This window comes from Salvelinus fontinalis, chromosome 18 (assembly GCF_029448725.1).
Source record: "Salvelinus fontinalis isolate EN_2023a chromosome 18, ASM2944872v1, whole genome shotgun sequence".
NCBI lineage: Eukaryota > Metazoa > Chordata > Actinopteri > Salmoniformes > Salmonidae > Salvelinus > Salvelinus fontinalis.
This window is the reverse complement of record NC_074682.1, coordinates 27618266-27638182: the sequence shown is the minus strand read 5'-3', so window position 1 is coordinate 27638182 and position 19917 is coordinate 27618266. Positions and strand designations below refer to the sequence as shown.

Below are 19917 nucleotides of genomic sequence, written 5' to 3'. Positions count from 1 at the left end.
TGACAGGAAGTGGAAAATCTGAAATCGATGCTCTGTTCTAGGGCCTGCCTATAAATGTCCTTGATATATATCAGTATACATGCACTTCATACGTCTTCCACTAGATGTCGACAGGCAGTGAGAGAAGAAATGGAGTGTGTAACTTGATCTGGGGTCGAACAAAAACTCTTTGTATGATGTGTCACCAGTTTTCTGGAGAGCGCGTGAAGGGACCTGGTTTTGGCTTCTGTACAGCTGTCGATATAGACGACTAATATCTCCGGCTTTGATTTTATTTGATACATGTGACAATATCATCGTAAAATGTGTTTTTTCAATATAGTTTTATTAGATTATTGAAATTTTTTCGGGAAGTTAGGTGTGTTGCGTTGTGTGCCTTTGTTCAGGAAGGAGAGCTTCGCGCCACTTTGCTAGCTTTCCGTGCTAATTGACTGGAGAAGAGGACATTCTAAATCCAAACAACGATTGTTCCCGACAAAGGACCCCTTGTACAACATTCTGATGAAAGATCGTCAAAAGTAGGACCCATTTTATGATGCTATTTCATATATCTGTCGAACATGTGAAATAGTCGTTTGCGCCCAGATTTTGAGTACTCTCTCGCTATACCTAAGCTGGATGTTGTAATGAAGTTATTTTTAGAATTCTAACACGGCGATTGCATTAAGAACAAGTGTATCTATCATTTCCTATACAACATGTATTTTTTAGTAACGTTTATGTATAGTTATTTGGTCAGAATAGTTGAGTGCCATAAAAATATCCGCACATTCTGGGAAAAATATGCTACGTTAGCACAATGTATAACCACTGATTTCAGCTCTAAATATGCACATTTTCGAACAAAACATAAGTGTGTGTATAACCTGATGTTATAGGACTGTCATCTGATGAAGCTTATCAAGGTTAGTCAAAAATTATATATCTTTTGCTGGTTTATTCGCTAACGTGCCTATTGCTATCGCTAACGTGCCTTGATGAATGAATGCGGTAGTGTGGTAGGCTATTGTAGTAAGCTAATATAATGCTATATTGTGTTTTCGCTGTAAAACACTTAAAAAATCGGAAATATTGGCTGGATTCACAAGATGTTTGTCTTTAATTTGCTATACACCATCGATTTTTCAGAAATTTTTATGAGTATTTAGGTATTTGACGTTGGTGTCTGTAATTACTCTGGCTGCTTCGGTCCTATTTGTGATGGTAGCTGCAATGTAAAACTGATTTATACCTCATATGCACATTTTTCGAACAAAACCATAGATTTATTGTATAACATGTTATAAGACTGTCATCTGATGAAGTTGTTTCTTGCTTAGTTTGGTTGGTTCTTGGTTAGTTAGGTTGGCTTTGTGCATGCTACCTGTGCTGTGAAATGTCTGTCCTTTTTTGTATTTGGTGGTGAGCTAACATAAATATATGTGGTGTTTTCGCTGTAAAACATTTTAAAAATCGGACATGTTGGCTGGATTCACAAGATGTTTATCTTTCATATGCTGTATTGGACTTGTTAATGTGTGAAAGTTAAATATTTCTAAAAAATATATTTTGAATTTCACGCCCTGCACTTGAAGTGGCTGTTGTCATATTGTGCCCGGCTTCGGGCTTGCAGCCCAAAGAAGTTAACAGACCTTCCTCTCTCACAGGGGAATACCACAATCCTGGTCGTTGTGGATCGTTTTTCTAAGTCCTGTCTCCTCCCTCTACCTGGTCTCCCTACGGCCCTACAGACTGTGGAGGCCCTGTTTACACATGTCTTCCGGCACTACGGGGTGCCTGAGGATATAGTGTCGGATCAGGGTCCCCAGTTCACGTCGAGAGTTTGGAGGGCGTTCATGGAACGTCTGGGGGCCTCGATCAGCCTTACCTCAGGCTTTCACCCCGAAAGTAAGGGGCAGGTAGAGGGAGTCAACCAGGATGTGGGCAGGTTTCTGCGGTCCTATTGCCAGGACCGGCCGGGGGAGTGGGCAGCGTTCGTGCCCTTGGCCGAGATGGCACAGAACTCGCTTCGCCACTCCTCCACTAACCTCTCCCCCTTTCAGTGTGTATTGGGGTACCAGCCGGTTCTGGCACCATGGCATCCGGGTCAGACCGATACTCCTACGGTGGACGACTGGTTTAGGCGCGTGGAGGAGACATGGGAGGCCGCTCGTGTCCATCTCAGCGAGGTGCGTGTCGTCAGAAAACCAGCGCGGACCGTCACCGCAGTGAGACCCCTGTGTTCGCACCGGGGCACCGGGTCTGGCTCTCGACTCGTAACCTGCCCCTCCGCCTGCCCTGCCGGAAGCTGGGTCCGCGGTTTGTGGGGACATTTAAAGTCCTGAGGGTGAACGAGGTATGTTACAGCTTTCCTCTGATTATCGTATTAACCCCTCGTTCCATGTCTCTCCTCAGGCCGGTGGTGGCTGGTCCGCTCCAGGAATGTGAGGTGCGGGAGGTCCCTCTGCCCCCTTTCGACATCGAGGGGGCCCCGGTGTACATCGTTCGTTCCATCCTGGATTCGAGGCGTCTGGTGGGGGGGGCCTTCAGTACCTCGTGGAGTGGGAGGAGTACGGACCGGATGAGAGGTGCTGGGTTACGGTTGCAGATATGAAGAAAAGTATGTGCCTCATACAGGGGAATGGATGGGGTATATATCTAACTTAAATACTGTAGTATTACTATAGTGTTTTTGCAGACAGTGGACACTAGTGTTTTTGCTGACTAGTGTATTTAGTATAGTTTTTGAGGATAATATTGTAGTATTCTACAATATACTAGAAAAGTATATAGTAAGCACTACATGATTGAGGGATACTACAGTGTGTAATATAGCATACTACAAAATTCTATAGTAACAACTACACATCAAGGGATAGTACAGAATTCTAGAAGTACATTAGTCTTCTATTGTAAACTGTAGTATTTTTGCATGTGGGGAGTCAGTTGCTTTAGCCAGGGAAGCCAAGTGAGTGCACTCTGGGCATTCGTAAATTCAGATCATTGTCAGATTGTCCGTTTGTAAATTCAGAGCATTTCGCTCTGGGAGTGTTCAGAGCGCACACTGGATGCTCTGGCCAAGGAGTATGGTGACTCGAGCGTTCTGACCTCACAACAGCAGTCAAGCACCCATGCTAGCTATTTCTAGACACAAATGAGAGAACACCTCACTCTGACCATTTTACTCACCCTAGCAGAGCTGGTTAAAAAGTTTTCATGTTATCCAGATTGTGATTGTATGTGCTGCTTGCAACAATTTAATTATACATTTTTGCCGAAGTTTACTTTATTACATTGCTCAACATTTTCTTAACATTTGTCATAAGTTAAAGCAATGAATTTGTATCCGCTCTTGTTGCATATTTTCCGCCATTTTCTTCAAATCTGAAAATGTTGTGAAGCCACGCCCATTTCCTGAAGAATGGCATTATGGGCCCTCTAAGTACGGAAATGGTGTCCACTGTGTATACTTCGTATTTTGGCGAATGTAGTACAACATCTGGGAACTTTTGGCATACTAACTATATCCATACTATGACCAATAAGCATACTCTATACTCAATTTATGTAAAAAAAATAGTGAGGTTAGTATGAGTATTCAAACACAGCTAATATCTTTCCATTGAATCTATGAACGCTAAAGCTTTGTTGGGGATTTAACGCACCGCCTCGACACATAAGAGAAGAAAGAACTTTGTTTTGATGGGTGTTTTTGTGGAATTGAAAAGTCATTCAATTAAAGTTAAAATGTTTACAAATTAGATGCGCTGAAATGAAAGCAACTTCCGACAATGAACACTGATTATAGTGATACTTTGATCTCACAAACAATGTAAAGTATGTTTAGGTCGGTGTAATCTAGAACCAAAGGTGTTGATTTTTAAATCCGAGGGTATTCTGCTATTGACACTTGTTGAATTATGCAAGAGAACGTGACAACAGTAATTAATATAGCCGTCTAGGCAGTGCAGGTGTAATTATGCAAATGAGGCACATACTTTTCTTAATTTTAACAAAATATTTTTTAAATACCTGTGACAATAAGAATAAGTGGATTTTAAGAAAAAAATATATATATACATTTTTTTTTACAGTAAATGTAATACCTGAATTCCCACCAAAAGCCCTGAACTCCATTATTTGGCCGTGCCAGTAAAATGTTTTGTGCTAAAATTCAGTCAATATCTGATGGATTACAAAAATTCAACTTTTTGCGTTTATTAGAATTGTTTAAAAAAAAAATTAACAATTTTGATTGTAGTAGAGGCAGGGAGAAGGCTGTGGATACGGAAAGAGGGAGGGGCTCTAGAGCACAGATAACCAGCCTGGGGCAGTATAAGCAGAGGAGACAGGAGGAGAGGCTCTAGAGCACAGATAACCAGCCTGGGGCAGTATAAGCAGAGGAGACAGGAGGAGAGAGGCTCTAGACTCTAGAGTACACCCAGTCCTCTTTCTCTAGCAAAGCACATGCAGGAGCAGAGTTCACTGTCTGCATGAGTGGCTGATTGAGCCAGGCCAATCTGTTAAGGTGGATGGAGGTCAGACAGACATGCCACTGAACACCTGATGAGATTCCTCTCCTCACTTTCCTCTAAAGGATGGCTGAAAAGTCCATCCACAGTCCCTCCATTATGACTATTTATGTCATCAATGTAAGCTTTACGAAAGCTTGTATGTTGCAGTTAATTGTAGATTTACTGTGCTAAAAGCTGTAACTGAATAATAAGAACATTTTTCTCCAAACATCAAAAAAAAAAATCAAACAGCCCTATAATATCCATGATTTTAAAATGGTACACTTGCAATGGCTGCTTGGTATTGCGATGCAATAATTTTCATGGTATTTTGGAAAGTTATATCAACTGATGGTGGACTGCCATGGTAATGTAGAATATTCATTCAAATGATACTAACGTGGCTTATACAATTAAATAATTATTTTGTAATGTCAGTTGAGGTGACTCAACAAATCACATGGTTGTGACTAGAGGAAGTGCAGCTACTACCAGAAGTGCCTTTTCATAGCAGGTTAGGAGATAATATTAGTTCCAAAGGGCTGTCCATACGAAGGACAATAATGATAACAATTATTTTTTTATATTCAAGTGAACAGGAGCGTTCACACAACGATAACTACAAAATGAATGGAGAACGATTTTTTTTATTTTCTTTTTTTGACCTTTATTTAACCAGGTAAGCTAGTTGAGAACAAGTTCTCATTTTCAACGGCGACCTGGCCAAGAGAAAGCAAAGCAGTGAGACACAAACAACACAGTTACACATGGAATAAACAAGCGTACAGTCAATAACACAATAGGAAAAAAATAAAGTCTATATACAGTGAGTGCAAATGGCGTGAGGAGGGAAGGCAATAAATAGGCTATAGTAGCGAAGTAATTACAATTTGCTAAATTAACACGAGGGATAGTTGAGCAGATGGTGATGTGCAAGTAGTGATACTGGTGTGCAAAAGGGTAGAAAAGTAAATAAAAACAATATGGGGATGAGGTAGGTAGATTTGGTGGGCTATTTACAGATGGACTATGTACAGCTGCAGCGATCGGTTTGCCCAGATGGCTGATGCTTAAATTTATCGAGGGAGATATAAGTCTCCAACGTCTGCGATTTTCTTTTTTAAATTATTTCTTTTTTAAATAAAATGTAATTAAAATTAAAAAAAAATCTTTCTCCGCAATTCGTTCCAGTCATTGGCAGCAGAGAACTGGAAGGAAAGACGGCCAAATGAGGTGTTGGCTTTGGGGATGACCATTAAGATATACCTGCTGGACCGCATGCTACGGGTGGGTGTTGTTATTGGGACCAGTGAGCTGAGAAGGTGGGGCTTTACCTAGCATAGACTTATAGATGACCTGAAGCCACTGGGTCTGGCGACGAATATGTAGCGAGGGCCAGCCAACTAGAGCATGCAGGTCGCAGTGGTGGGTGGTATAAATCTTCTTAGGGCTGCAATCCCATTAACGGGATCGATATGACAACAGCCAGTGAAAGTGCAGGGCGCCAAATTCAAACAGAAATCTCATAATTAAAATTCCTCAAGCATACAAGTATTTCATACCATTTTAAAGATACACTTCTTGTTAATCCCACCACAGTGTCTGATTTTCAAAAAGGCTTTACAGCAAAAGCACCACAAACGATTGTTAGGTCACCGCCAAATTACAGAAAAACACAGCCATTTTTCCAGCCAAAGACAGGAGTCACAAAAGCAGAAATAGAGATAAAATGAATCACTAACCTTTGATGATCTTCATCAGATGACACTCATAGGACTTCATGTTACACAATACATATGTTTTGTTCGATAATGTTCATATTTATATCCAAAAACCTCAGTTTACATTGGCGTCATGTTCAGAAATGCCTCAAATATCCGGAGAAATTGCAGAGAGCCACATCAAATAACAGAAATACTCATCATAAGCTTTGATGAAAGATACATGTTTTACATGGAATTAAAGATAACCTTGTTCTTAATGCAACCCCTGTGTCAGATTTCAAAAAAGCTTTACAGCAAAAGCAATATTCAATAATCTGAGAACAGCGTTCAGCCACAAAAGCAAGCCATACAGTTACCCGCTAAATTGTGGAGTCAACAAAAGTCATAAATAGCATTATAAATCTTCACTTACCTTTGCTGATCTTCGTCGGAATGCACTCCCAGGACTCCCACTTCCACAAGAAATGTTCGGTAATGTCCATCCTTTATGTCCAAATAGCTACTTTTGTTTGGTAAACAAATCCAAAGTCACGAAGCGCGTTCACTAAAAGCAGACGAAATGTCAAAAAAGTTCCGTAACAGTCAGAAACATGTCAAACGATGTATTGAATCAATCTTTAGGATGTTTTTAACAAATCTTCAATAATGTTCCAACCGGAGAATTCCTTTGACTTCAGAAGTGCGATGGAACAGAGCTCGCTCTCACATGAACGCACATGGTCAGTGCATGTTCAGGTCATGATAGAACTTACTCAATCCCCTCTCCTTCGGCCCCACTTCACAGTAGAAGCATCAGACAAGGTTCTAAAGACTGACATCTAGTGGAAGCTGTAGGAGGTGCAAAATGACCCATATCCCACTGTGTATTCGATAGGCGATGAGTTAAACTTACAAACCTCAGATCTCACACTTCCTGGTTGTTTTTTCTCAGGTTTTTGCCTGCCATATGAGTTCTGTTATACTCAGACATCATTCAAACAGTTTTAGAAACTTCAGAGTGTTTTCCATCCAATAATAATATGCATATATTAGCAACTAGGACTGAGGAGCAGGCAGTTTACTCTGGGCATCTTTTCATCCAAGCTACTCAATACTGCCCCTGCAGCCATAAGGGGCTTTGGTAACAAAACGGATGGCACTGGGATAGACTGCATCCAGTTTGCTGAGTAGAGTGTTGGAAGCTATTTTGTAGATGACACCGCCGAAGTCGAGGATTGATAGGATAGTCAGTTTTACTAGGGTAAGTTTGGCGGCGTGAGTTAAGGAGGCTTTGTTGCGAAATAGAAAGCCGATTCTAGATTTGATTTTGGATTGGAGATGTTTAATATGAGTCGAAGGAGAGTTTACAGTCTAGCCAGACACCTAGGTATTTGTAGTTGTCCACATATTCTAGGTCAGAACCATCCAGGGTAGTGATGCTAGTTAGGCGGGCAGTGAACGGTTGAAAAGCATGCATTTGATTTTACTAGCGTTTAAGAGCAGTTGGAGGCCACGGAAGGAGTGTTGTATGGCATTGAAGCTTGTTTGGTGAACGATAACAAGAGCTATCGTTTAGATCACTTTCAGAGCTATTTATTTATTTATTTTCTTCCCTGTCCCTCTGATAAAACATTGAAAAATGCGTTATATTGAAGCGTTCTTGGTTCTAGGTGTGTGAGGCTGCTCGGAGGAGAGAAAGCAGAACGCATGGTAAACTTGCCTGAATAACTGGGCTTGTGTAAGCATATTGGTATCCACATTAGTTATAGGACGACTTGGGAGAATGATGATCCATGACAAACAGCTGGAATTATTTACTATTTTGTCGCAAAAATAATTAGAAGTATTAGGCGTAATATTTAGCTAATGAATGCTGGGTTGCATACGTTTCTAACTTAGGCTACACATCTCTAGTCTGTCTTCACATTTCTCTTTGTGCAATTATGCACCTGGCCTCTCAGCTACAGCTAATCCTCTTAGGCCTTGGAGTCCCAGGAAAAACTAGACTACAATAGCTTGTACACTTAATTCAAGAATTTTATTTACTACTATTACTAGCCTATCGAGGAGAGATTCCAGCTTGCTCTTGCTTGCTGAATGTAAAATAGGGAAGTTTGAAAGTATAGAGTGTGTGATGGTGTGATCAAAATACACCTGAGTAGCCTGCTAATGTACCTTTCTGGTCCTTATACTATGTTGAGAATAGACCCATAACTGGTCCAAATGGTTGGATAATCAGGCCTAGGCTGTATGCATTTGTTTTGTCATGAAGCATTCAAAGCAGGCCGTTTGAGCGGTTAATTAAAATTAGAGAAAGGGTTTACCTAGGCAGTTGCACAACTGAATGCATTCAACCGAATTGTGTCTTCCACATTTATCCCAACCTCTGGATCAGAGAGGTGTGGGTGGCTGACTTAATCTACGTCATCGGTGCCTGGGCAGCAGTTGCAGGTTAACTGGCTTGCTCAATGGCAGATTTTTCTACCTTGCTGGCTTGAGGATTCGAATCCGGTACCTTTCCATTTATGGTCCAAAGCTCTTAAATGCTAGGCTACCTTCCACCCTTCACTGCAGTTCACATCCCTAGGCAATGGATGGCCTAATCTAGCTAATATTTAGCTTCTTGTTTCGGCTACATATCTCTAACCTCTCGCTTCAACTGGTTCCTGTGCACAATAGGCTATACCAGTGCTCTCCAACCCTGTTTTTGAATAGCTACCTTTTTCGCTCTAACCCCAACTTTTACTAATCTGATTCAGCTCATCAACCAGGTAATTACTAGAATCAGGTGCACTTCAGGTGCGAAAACCTACAGGACGTTAGCTCTACAGGAACAGGCTTGGAGAGCTCAGGGCTATACAATCATAGAAAAAAAGTTCCTTATAGAACCCTTTTTGGTTCTATTGCTTGCTTCATATATAGAACCCTTTTATAGGGTACTTTGATCAGAACCCCAAGGGTTATTCTTCACTGAACTAAAATTTGTTTCATATAGAACCCTGTATGGTGCCATTTATGAATTATGGCTACTACTAATAAATAGTAATATTGTTAACTAAGAATATAATGTAATAAACAATTAAATAATGGACAAAAGAATACCAGCATAGTTTAGATTTTATTGTCATTACATGCAAATATCGTTTGGAAATATGCACTGGTGGCCATGGAGGCATGTCTTTGTTTGAGTGATGCCCCACGTCAATCTTGGTACACGTCTGGCTTAAAAAAAATATATATATTTTTTTTTTTAGCCTGGCTGGTTCCTGAGAAGAAAAAAAGAGCAAAAACAGGAGTTAATCTTCCAAAATGAAGGCAAAATGCTATGCAGACACATGTTGATGTAGAAGAACAACTTACATGCAGTTGTTGTCATCAGAAGCAGTCGAAGGAGAGATCATCTGCCTCTAATTGGGTTACAGCCAGACTGAGCAAAAAATAGATGGTGTGTTAAGTCATGTAATGATTAACTAGGCTATTAAATCACAGACTTATTATACAACATTTATTATAAATCATTTAGATTACATACTTCCTCTTAGTCAGCCCACTTCCCATCCCTGCATTCATCAAAGATCAGCAACAGTCTTCTAATGGCTTTATGAAACAGTCGCGTCATCTGAATGCTGAAAAGTAACAATTAGCTAATTTCATGCTGGGTCTAGCGCTATTTGGCATATCCCAAAATAATGGTTATTTGTAAGAGTTAGCTTGTAAAGTGGCTAACTTTTCCTAGCTAGCTAGCTAGATAGCTTACAAATGGTGCTCAAATTCTAATTCAACTTTATTTATCTAGCCTAGCTATAGTTTATCATATGACTTTGGCTTCATATGTTTGAATTAAATAAGCAACTTTGCTTACCTTCATCAATTGAAAAATAATGTGCTTATAGGTAGGCTATTTATAAGATCAACCATGTCCTCTTGCATCTTCATGCTGGAATGGCAGTTGGTTTTTGAATCAGAATGGCAGTTGGTTTTTGAATCAGAATGGCAGTCAAAATTTGAATTGACCAGAAGGTTCTATATAGAACCCCTTTTATTAAATGATTTCATCTTGCTTCTAGCTAGCCTTTAGTTTGCAACAGAACAGGTTTGTATGAACCTTGCTGTTTGCAACTCTGACCGCAGCAGCAATGTTGCAATGTTGCAACATATGATGTGATATGAACATATGACATACATACGGTCTCCCGGGTGGCGCAGTGGTCTAGGGCACTGCATCGCAGTGCTAGCTGCGCCACCAGAGTCTCTGGGTTCGCGCCCAGGCTGGGCTGGTTTCGCGCCCAGGCTGGGCTGGGTTCGCGCCCAGGCTCTGTCGCAGCCGGCCGCAACCGGGACAACGCACAATTACAATAAAAGTGTGATGTGGATTTCAGCTAACAGTCACATCAAACTAACAAGCTCCCTTTTAATTTGTTTTAGCTATTTTACTTTCACATTTATATCCATACTAATGATGCTGCTGCATGATTTCAGCTAGTCAGAAAAATTGCTAGCCGACACGTGAACGCTAAGGCAGGGGAGAGATCGGATTCATATTTACATTTTAGTCATTTAGCAGACGCTCTTATCCAGACCGACTTACAGTAGAGTGCATACATTTTACATACTGAGACAAGGATATCCCTACCGGCCAAACCCTCCCTAAACCGGACGACGCTATGCCAATTGTGCGACGCTCCTAGTGGTCGGGGACTTTAATGCAGGCAAACTTAAATCTGTTTTACCTCATTTCTACCAGCATGTCACATGTACAACCAGTGGGGAAAAAACTCTAGACCACCTTTACTCCACACACAGAGATGCATACAAAGCCCTCACTCGCGCTCCATTTGGCAAATCTGACCATAATTCTATCATCCTGATTCCTGCTTACAAGCAAAAACTAAAGCATGAAGTACCAGTGACTCGCTTTATACAGAAGTGGTCAGATGACGCAGATGCTAAGTTACAAGACTGTTTTTCTAGCACAGACTGGAATATGTTCCGGGAATCATTCAATGGCATTGAGGAGTATACCACCTCAGTCAGCGGTTTCATCAATAAGTGCTCGATGACCGTACGTACATATCCCAACCGGAAGCCATGGATTACAGGCAACATAGAGCTAAAGGCTAGAGCTGCCGCTTTCAAGTAGTGGGACACTAACCCGGACACTTGTAAGAAATTCTGCTATGCCTTCAGACGAACCATCAAACAGGCAAAGTGTCAATACAGGATTAAGATTGAATCCTACTACACCGGTTCTGATGCTTGTCGGATGTGGCAGGGCTTGAACTATTACGAACTACAAAGGGAAACCCAGATGCGAGCTGCCCAGTGACGCAAGCCTACCAGACGAGCTAAATGCCTTCGAGGCAAGCAACATTGAAGCACGCATGAGAGCACCAGCTGTTCCGGATGACTGTGTGATAACGCTCTCGGTAGCTGATGTGAGAAAGCCCTTAAACAGGTCAACATTCACAAAGCCGCGGGGCCAGACGGATTACCAGGACGTGTACTCAAAGCATGTGCGGACCAACCGGCAAGTGTCTTCACTGACATTTTCAACCTCTCCCTGACCGAGTCTGTAATACCTACATGTTTTAAGCAGATCACCATAGTCCCTGTGCCCAAGGAAGTGAAGATAACCTGCCTAAAATGATTACTACCTGTAGCACTCACGTTGGTAGCCATGAAGTGCTTGGAAAGAGTGGTCATGGCGCACATCAACAACATCTCGGATACCCTAGATCCACTCCAATTCGCATACCGCCCCAACAGATCCACAGATGACGCAATCTCAATCACACTCCACACTGCCCTTTCCCACCTGGACAAAAGGAACACCTATGTGAGAATGCTGTTCATTGACTACAGCTCTGCATAGTCCACAAAGCTCATAACTAAGCTAAGGACCCTGGGACTAAACACCTCCCTTGCAACTGGATCCTGGACTTCCTGACGAGCCGCCCCCCCAGGCGGTAAGGGTAGGTAACAACATTCGCCACACTGATCCTCAACATAGGGGCTCCTCGGGGGTCTATGCTTAGTCCCCTCCTGTACTCCCTGTTCACCCACGACTGCATGGCCAAACACGACTCCAACACCATCATTAATTTTGCTGATGACCCAACAGTTGTAGGCCTGATTACCGACAATGATGAGACAGCCTATAGGGAGGAGGTCAGAGACCTGGCAGGGTCATGCCAGGACAACAATCTCTCCCTCAATATGAGTAAGACAAAGGAGCTGATCGTGGACTACAGCAAAAGGCGGGCCGAACAGGCTCCCAATAACATTGACAGGCTGTAGTGGAGCGGGTTGAGAGTTTCAAGTTCCTTGGTGTCCACATCACTAACAAACTATCATGGTCCAATCAAACCAACACAGTCGTGAAGAGGGCACGACAACACCTTTTCCCCCTCAGGAGACTGAAAAGATTTGCCATGGGTCCCCAAATCCTCAAAGTTCTACAGCTGCACCATCGAGAGCATCCTACATTGCCTGATATGGCAACTGCTCGGCATCTGACCATAAGGCGCTACAAAGGGTAGTGTGTACGGCCCAGTACATCACTGGGGCCAAGCTTCTTGCCATTCTGGACCTATATACTAGGCGCTGTCAAAGGAAAGCCAATAAAATTGTCAGATTCCAGTCACCCAAGTCATAGAATGTTCTCTCTGCTACCGCAAGGTAAGCGGTACTGGAGTGCCAAGTCTAGGACCAAAAGGCTCCATAACAGCTTCTACCTCCAAGCCATAAGAATGCTGAACAATTAATAAAATGGCCACCCGGACAATTTACATTGACCCCCCCCCCCCTTGTTTTTTACACTGCTGCTACTTGCTTTTTATTATCTATGCATAGTCACTTTACCCCTACCTACATGTAGAAATTACCTCGACTAACCTGGACCCCTCTCACATTGACTCGGTACCGGTTCCTCCTGTATATAGTCTCGTTATTATTTTGTGTTACTTTTCTTATTTTTTACTTAAGAAAATATTTACCAAATCAACTTAACTCTTTCTTGAACTGCATTGTTGGTTAAGGACTTGTAAGTAAGCATTTCACTGAAAGGTCTAAACCTGTTGTAATCAGCGCATGTGACAAATAAAGTTCGATTTGCACGCTGCCTATAAAATGGTGACAACTGAGCTGCACTTCATAACCTCCTGCCAAATGTATGACAATATTAGAGAGACCTATTTCCCTCAGATCCAATTTTGATACCACACTGTGCAATCACACCAGCAAGATTTGTGACCTGTTGCAACAAGAAAATGGCAACCAGTGAAGAACAAACACCATTGTAAATACAACATATATTTATTTTCCCTTTTGTAGTTGAACTATTTGCACATCATTACAACACGGTATATATAATATTTGAACTGTCTTTATTCTTTTGGAATTTTTGTGAGTGTAATGTTTACGAGAGAGAGAGAGATCAATTTCTCACCTTTCTGTCTGGCCAGTTGAACTTGGCGAAAACATCGTCGTACATCTGTGTGGCCCCGTCAGTCACAAGCATGATGGCCTGGCTACACACACTGCCATGCCCAGTCTGGTTAAACTACAGATACACACACATTCAGGAAAAGAGTTGAGATTTGTGTCTGGAACTGTGTTGCACTTCAGTTGCAAAAATACAGGCTTGTGACTTGACTATAGTTATAGGCATATTTTAGTTAATTGAAGTTCAGGTGATTAATTTATATATATATAGACAATTATCGACTAGATTATTTAAAACATTTATAATAAGGAAACTCATTGAGTTGAACCAGATCTCCATCATCAGGAGAAAATGATGACTGCTTTTGCACCATTATTCAGAGGGCCACCCACCAAAAATGTCTTGTTCCGTGACCCAAAAACAGCAGTGTACAATTTCAGCAACAGTTTGTAGATAATGTTATGAACATGAATACGGTGTGATTAAAAACTTGAAGTTGCACATTATTTAGCTTTGAAATCACAGAGCATCTTGGGTAATTTCCCTAGCAACGTTCCGACGTTGTTTCACCTTCGTTCCTTTTTTTGCACACTGGCGCACAGAACTATTTGTGTGTTCGTCCATGCATCAGCTCAAGCAACACGTGTTACCTTCATTGATCCAGATGAACCCCGAAATGAGAAAATGTTTTAACCACGTACAGTATGAAGACATTTTGGGCAGCTGTATAGAGAGCAATAGTAATGTCGTCTTTTTGTAGCCACTGACACCACCTGTCACGTGTGCTCCCTCTCGGCCTCTAGGTCACCAGGCTGCTCGTCTATGGCGCACACCTGTCACCAGCGATTTGCGCATTATGACACTCACCTGGACTCCACCACCTCCTTGATTACCTGCCCTTTATATGTCACTCCCTTTGGTTTCTTCCCCAGTCGTCATTGTTTCAGGTCGGTGCGCTGTTTGTGTTTTCAGCGTACATCGTTACACCACCATGGTTCGTTGGCCAAATTATGGGGAACTGAATGGTGTTTTTGGATAAATGCTGAAAACAAGGTCTGCGGTTAACACAGGTTTAGGAGATCATATATGTTTTGTTCTATGAGATAAAGATGATCAGCTAACGTACATTTTTGTGAATTTTGAAGCATTTGTCATTAAAAAAACACCAAGGCTTCATAATTCATAAAGATCATGTTAACTGACTGGTGTTACCTCCATAGAACAAAACGTATCAGATCTCCAAAGTGTGTGTTAACCTCTGACCTTTGGCATTTATCCCAAAACCCTATTCTTTCCCCATTTAATATCCCCCCTAGGGATGGCTGTACGAACCAGACTTAACTAATTTAGGACTACAAGGGTTTTAGGACTACAAACTGGCGAGCTCTATTAAGCTTAGAGGGGCCATTGTTGCTCTTGCCTACTAGCAAAACTAAAGACAGCATAACGTTTGCTAGCTAACACAGCTCTCAAAACAAGAAAGGTCCCGACAGCTAAATAAAGCACTGTTCTGCCATCTGAGAAAAATCGATTTTGCATGTTTCAACAGCTTCTTATCTCATATTATTTTGGGATTCCTCCGGTCCGGTACATGCGTTTCTTTCTGCAAGCATGTACAACGGAACTTGTGTAAAAATTGTAACCAAGATGTAACATGGCAACCTCCATAATGTTGCGAGGAGAAATGATAAAAAATGTGCTATGATTTCAAATCGTAACCTTTGATTTACAATATTTAACTAATGTGCAGCTTTTACAAGTTTTGAATGACACAGTGTTTATATTCATAAAATCATCTATTAAGATGTTGAATTTTGTAGTTTTGTTTCCTGGGTCACGGAATGCCTTTTCAGAAGCCTTTTTTTGTGTGGATGGCCTTGGACTACATGGTCTTCACGACAGCCAGCTGACTATTGTAACGGCTCTCGTTATTAGAAGGAAGAGTGGACCAAGGCGCAGCATGGTAGACGTACATCGTAACTTTATTGATGACACCAAACAAAATAACAAAGTCAAAAACACGAAAGCACACAGTTCTGTAAGGCTAAGAAACTAAACAGAAAACAAGATCCCACAAAACCCAAAAGGCAAATGACAACTTATATATGATCCCCAATCAGAGACAAAGATAGACAGCTGCCTCTAATTGGGAACCACACCTGGCCAAAAACAAAGAAATAGAAAACATAGACTTTCCCACCCGAGTCACACCCTGACCTAACCAAACATAGAGAATAATAAGGATCTCTAAGGTCAGGGCGTGACAAGTATCTTCAAAAACGAGCAACATTTATCCACGGGGCATGTTCATCTGTCCTCTAATCCTATCCCATCTCTGTCTTTGTGGCCTGGGCTAACTTTGAGACAGACCTGGGTTCATATACTATTTGAAATAATTTCAAATCCTGGGCTTGAGCTTGCATGACACAATGGAAACAATATGAAATACGAAATAAAAACCCTGCCCATTTGACACTCCAGGCAGGCTAAAGTGAATGCTAAAGATTTCAAATAGTATTTGAACCCAGGTCCGCTTTGAAACTCAGCTGCCTGTCACCTCTGCCCTTGGCCATGCCTGTAATGTCTGTTTTCGTTGGTGATGTCTGATGATGTCCGATACTGGCGTTCCATCAGGGACTAAAACACAGATAATCTCTTTGTAAATAAACTGGGAAGTGCAGCCCACATTAATCTGATGGCAGAAGATGCATGGTGGTAATTAAATAGCTTATTGACCTGTGACAGAGGGGATGTGGAGAAATAGAGCATTGTGGAGTGAGCACCATTATTGCCGTCTAAAAGCTGCTGAGCTGAGCATGGCTCTGCTCCCAAAACACACCGGCAGCAGCGTTTGTGAGAGTGTGTGTGGAGACAGACATACATACACACACAGGATTACAATACCGCACGGACTGACTCTTGACACACACATCCCTCACACATGCATGCACAGTGGTCTCCACACACACTGCAGATTACCACAGGTTGACCTTGCTCAGAGCATCCCTTAAAGCTAAAGAGTTACTGTAGATATGTCAAAGAGACCAATATAAACACAGCATATGGAGCAAATGATTTAAATGTATTTTGTCAACAATATGGTCAATGCTAAGAGCAGTTTTAGAGCTAGGCAGGTTTGTCGGAGGCAGAGAACTGTAAATAAGGCAGCACTGGATCAAACTAACAGCATTGAAAGCCTGTCCACCACAGTGAACTACACAGAAAAATAGAGATATACCACCCAGATAGACCATAATGTTTAGAACAGATTCAGGGTAGAATACATGATACCATGGTAGGATTTGATTTTTGACAAATGTGGAGATGATGGGAACATGTGGTGATCAGTATTATGGTCAAGGTGTGTTTTTGATCAGACAACAGTGCTGCTTCTAGCAGAGAAACACACAAACACACCCAGGCAACCCTAGTCTTGATACACCACTGGTCAATTGCTTTCTACCTTCGATCTGCTCTGCTAAGGGATAGTATAGAGAATAAAATGGCCATAGCCCAGTTAGAATCCATCCCGTCCATTTACCAAGGTGGTAGCCTAGCCTAGAGTAGCAATGTATTTCACACTCAGCCTATTGGCCGCCTGATTACCATATTCATTGCACTAGATTTAATTAATCAGACAAATGCAGACGTTGAAGCCGTGCTCCCAGGGCCCGGTGCGGAGCGGTGCGACAGACCGCTAGCCTGAAAACAGAGAGATAAAAGGAGAGGCTCCTGGTCTTATCTCCACCGGCTTTGTGTTCCGATCATCCTCCTTATTAATCAGTACTGTTAATGACAACCATTAATCATCCTTCAGAATAGATGTGCCTGTGTTTGCAGGGCGGAATGGGGGACAGCAGGGATTGCGGCGAAGAGTTTCGAACGATAGACAGGGAAGAGACGCGCTATATTCAGAACTTGAGAATAAGTATGTACACCTTGCTGGAGTGTACTGATGCTGCTCTGGTTAAATCACTCAATTAGGTTGGGAAGGGAAAACTACTGTGCCTGAACTAATTGCCTTTCTACTCTAACTTCTCTGGCATGGATCCAAGTGTGTTTACGTATTTGTTGTTCAATCATGTAAAAAGTCATTCTGGAATTAAACCAAAGTCTGAGACACATTTGAGAAAATGTTTGTTTAAAGTTGTTTGTTTCATTTGGTCTCTGCTCTAGTATGTGATATGGATACAAAGACGCAGTACATGTAACTACTGTATATTAGTCTGTGCAATATCTGTGTTGAACGAATGAATGAATGAATTCAGGGGGGGTAAAGCCAGAGGCTGAACTTACATCATTTAGAATGGTGAATGCTTCGGTAAGAGCATCACCCAGCAGACCAATCCCTTTGGCAAACAGCTTGTCCAGATGTTCTCTAAAATGCTAACAGGAAAGAGGTAAACATACAGTATGATTTGAGTGATAATCAAACACATTCCCTCTGATATGATCTACATACAATTATGTGTGTGTTAATGAGGAACTTACAGCTTTATTGTTTCTGTCTGCTCGTACCAGTGTACCATTCAGACAAGGCTCCACATAGTGAATCTCTTGATTGTACTGTGAACAGACATATGGAGAGGGTTAGCTTTGAGTGGAATATCACAGAGTACAGACACATACACACACATTCTAGACATACCTATTCATTTTCTAGATATGGTTTTAGATATGAGGTAGGATAATCCTAAACACGGTATAGAAAAACTAGCAGCAGAAACCCCATATAAACTCAGATAAACAGAAGCTAAAAAACAGCAGCAGATTCACCATATAAACAGAGAAGCTAAAAATGCTAAGGGTGATATATTAGGCAGACCCCCCCCCCCAACACACACACACACACACACACACACACACACACACACACACACACACACACACACACACACACACACACACACACACACACACACACACACACACACACACACACACACACAGAGATCAGTTCAATCAGACTGACAGCGATGATGTTGAAGAAGTCGTCGTCTCCCAGTGTGTCCAGTATAGAGGAGACCGTCTGTCTGGCGATGGTCAGTCTCAGGCCCTTCATACTGCCACTCACGTCTACTAGAATCACCACGTCTTTAGGAGATGTCGCTGCCTGGATGTACCTGACCATGGAGGGATGACACAAGTATACACACACTAACCAGAACGTCAGTTCTATCTATCTATCTATCTATCTATCTATCTATCTATCTATCTATCTATCATCGGGGGTATATAGCGTGTGGCATAACAACACAAAACATGCTGCCCAAACTTGGACTGCAATGCAGCAAATACTGACTGGAATCAATGCAGAGCTAAAGCAACACACAACACATTAACAAAATACACGACAGGGATCAAGATTTTGCCATAATGTACGCTGCACAAACAAGTAAAGCATGATATTGTAGGCTACACAGCAAGAGGAAAAACAGTTTCATCATTGGCTAATGTTGACCTATTGTGAAAAAGCATACCATTTCCTGTTCCTGCAGTCAAAGGCGATGACCCCGTGTTCGTCTGGATGCCATTTGACCCCTGGAACCATGAGGAGAAAGACACTTAGCTAGATACACAGCACATTACGTTACAGAGTCATACAGAGTGTAAGGACATTCTGGAGCCAACTACAGACTACAAAATGTCTTTAGAAATGGGGGTTCAATACCCAGGTCTGTCTTTCCTTGCTATGTGTGTCTCAATAGAAATTGAGAGGAGAGTGGAGTCTAATGATGCCACATCCATGAAGGGCACAGTGCTACGTTACATGTCCTACACACTAACAATACACTAGTCTCATTGGAACTAATGCATAACATTATCCACACACAGTCAGGCAGGGCACATTGGTGGTGGGTGACTTTAAATGATATGACTGCAATGTGAAGGGAATTCGATGAAGGGCTTTATATATGAAATAACACTTTCTGTATCACCTCTAATTTCCCATACATGTATCTGTGGTGTTATAGTACTGCAGTCAGCACGGTCACTGTCGGTGCTCTAATGAACCCTTAGCTCTGCCTTAGCTCTGCCTTAGCTCTACCTTAGCTCTGCCTTAGCTCTGGACTGTGTTGCAGTGTGCTGCTGCAGGAGCTGGACTCACAGTTGCAGCTCACATTCTGATTAATTTGTCTTATGCATCCTCTCTGATGGTCTGTAAAATTACAACATTAGCAAAGTCACCCTTTGAGTGATTCCATTTCATTTTCCCCCATTTCGTACAGTGACTAATTCCTGCGTTTTGCCCCTCCCCCACTCTCCCCCACACAAT

General features: G+C 41.9%; 1 protein-coding gene across 1 annotated transcript in view; it reads right to left on the bottom strand.

Annotated features, from left to right (window-relative positions):
• The window catches only part of LOC129815891 (voltage-dependent calcium channel subunit alpha-2/delta-3-like), a 94484-nt gene that overhangs the window by 52018 nt on the left and 22549 nt on the right, over positions 1-19917 (bottom strand). The window contains exons 7-11 of the mRNA XM_055870070.1: positions 19121-19181; positions 18613-18763; positions 18132-18206; positions 17937-18026; positions 13644-13757 (exon numbers count right to left, since the gene is read on the bottom strand). Of these exons, the coding sequence (XP_055726045.1) occupies positions 13644-13757; positions 17937-18026; positions 18132-18206; positions 18613-18763; positions 19121-19181 (491 nt within the window). The remainder of the gene's footprint in view (positions 1-13643; positions 13758-17936; positions 18027-18131; positions 18207-18612; positions 18764-19120; positions 19182-19917) is intronic.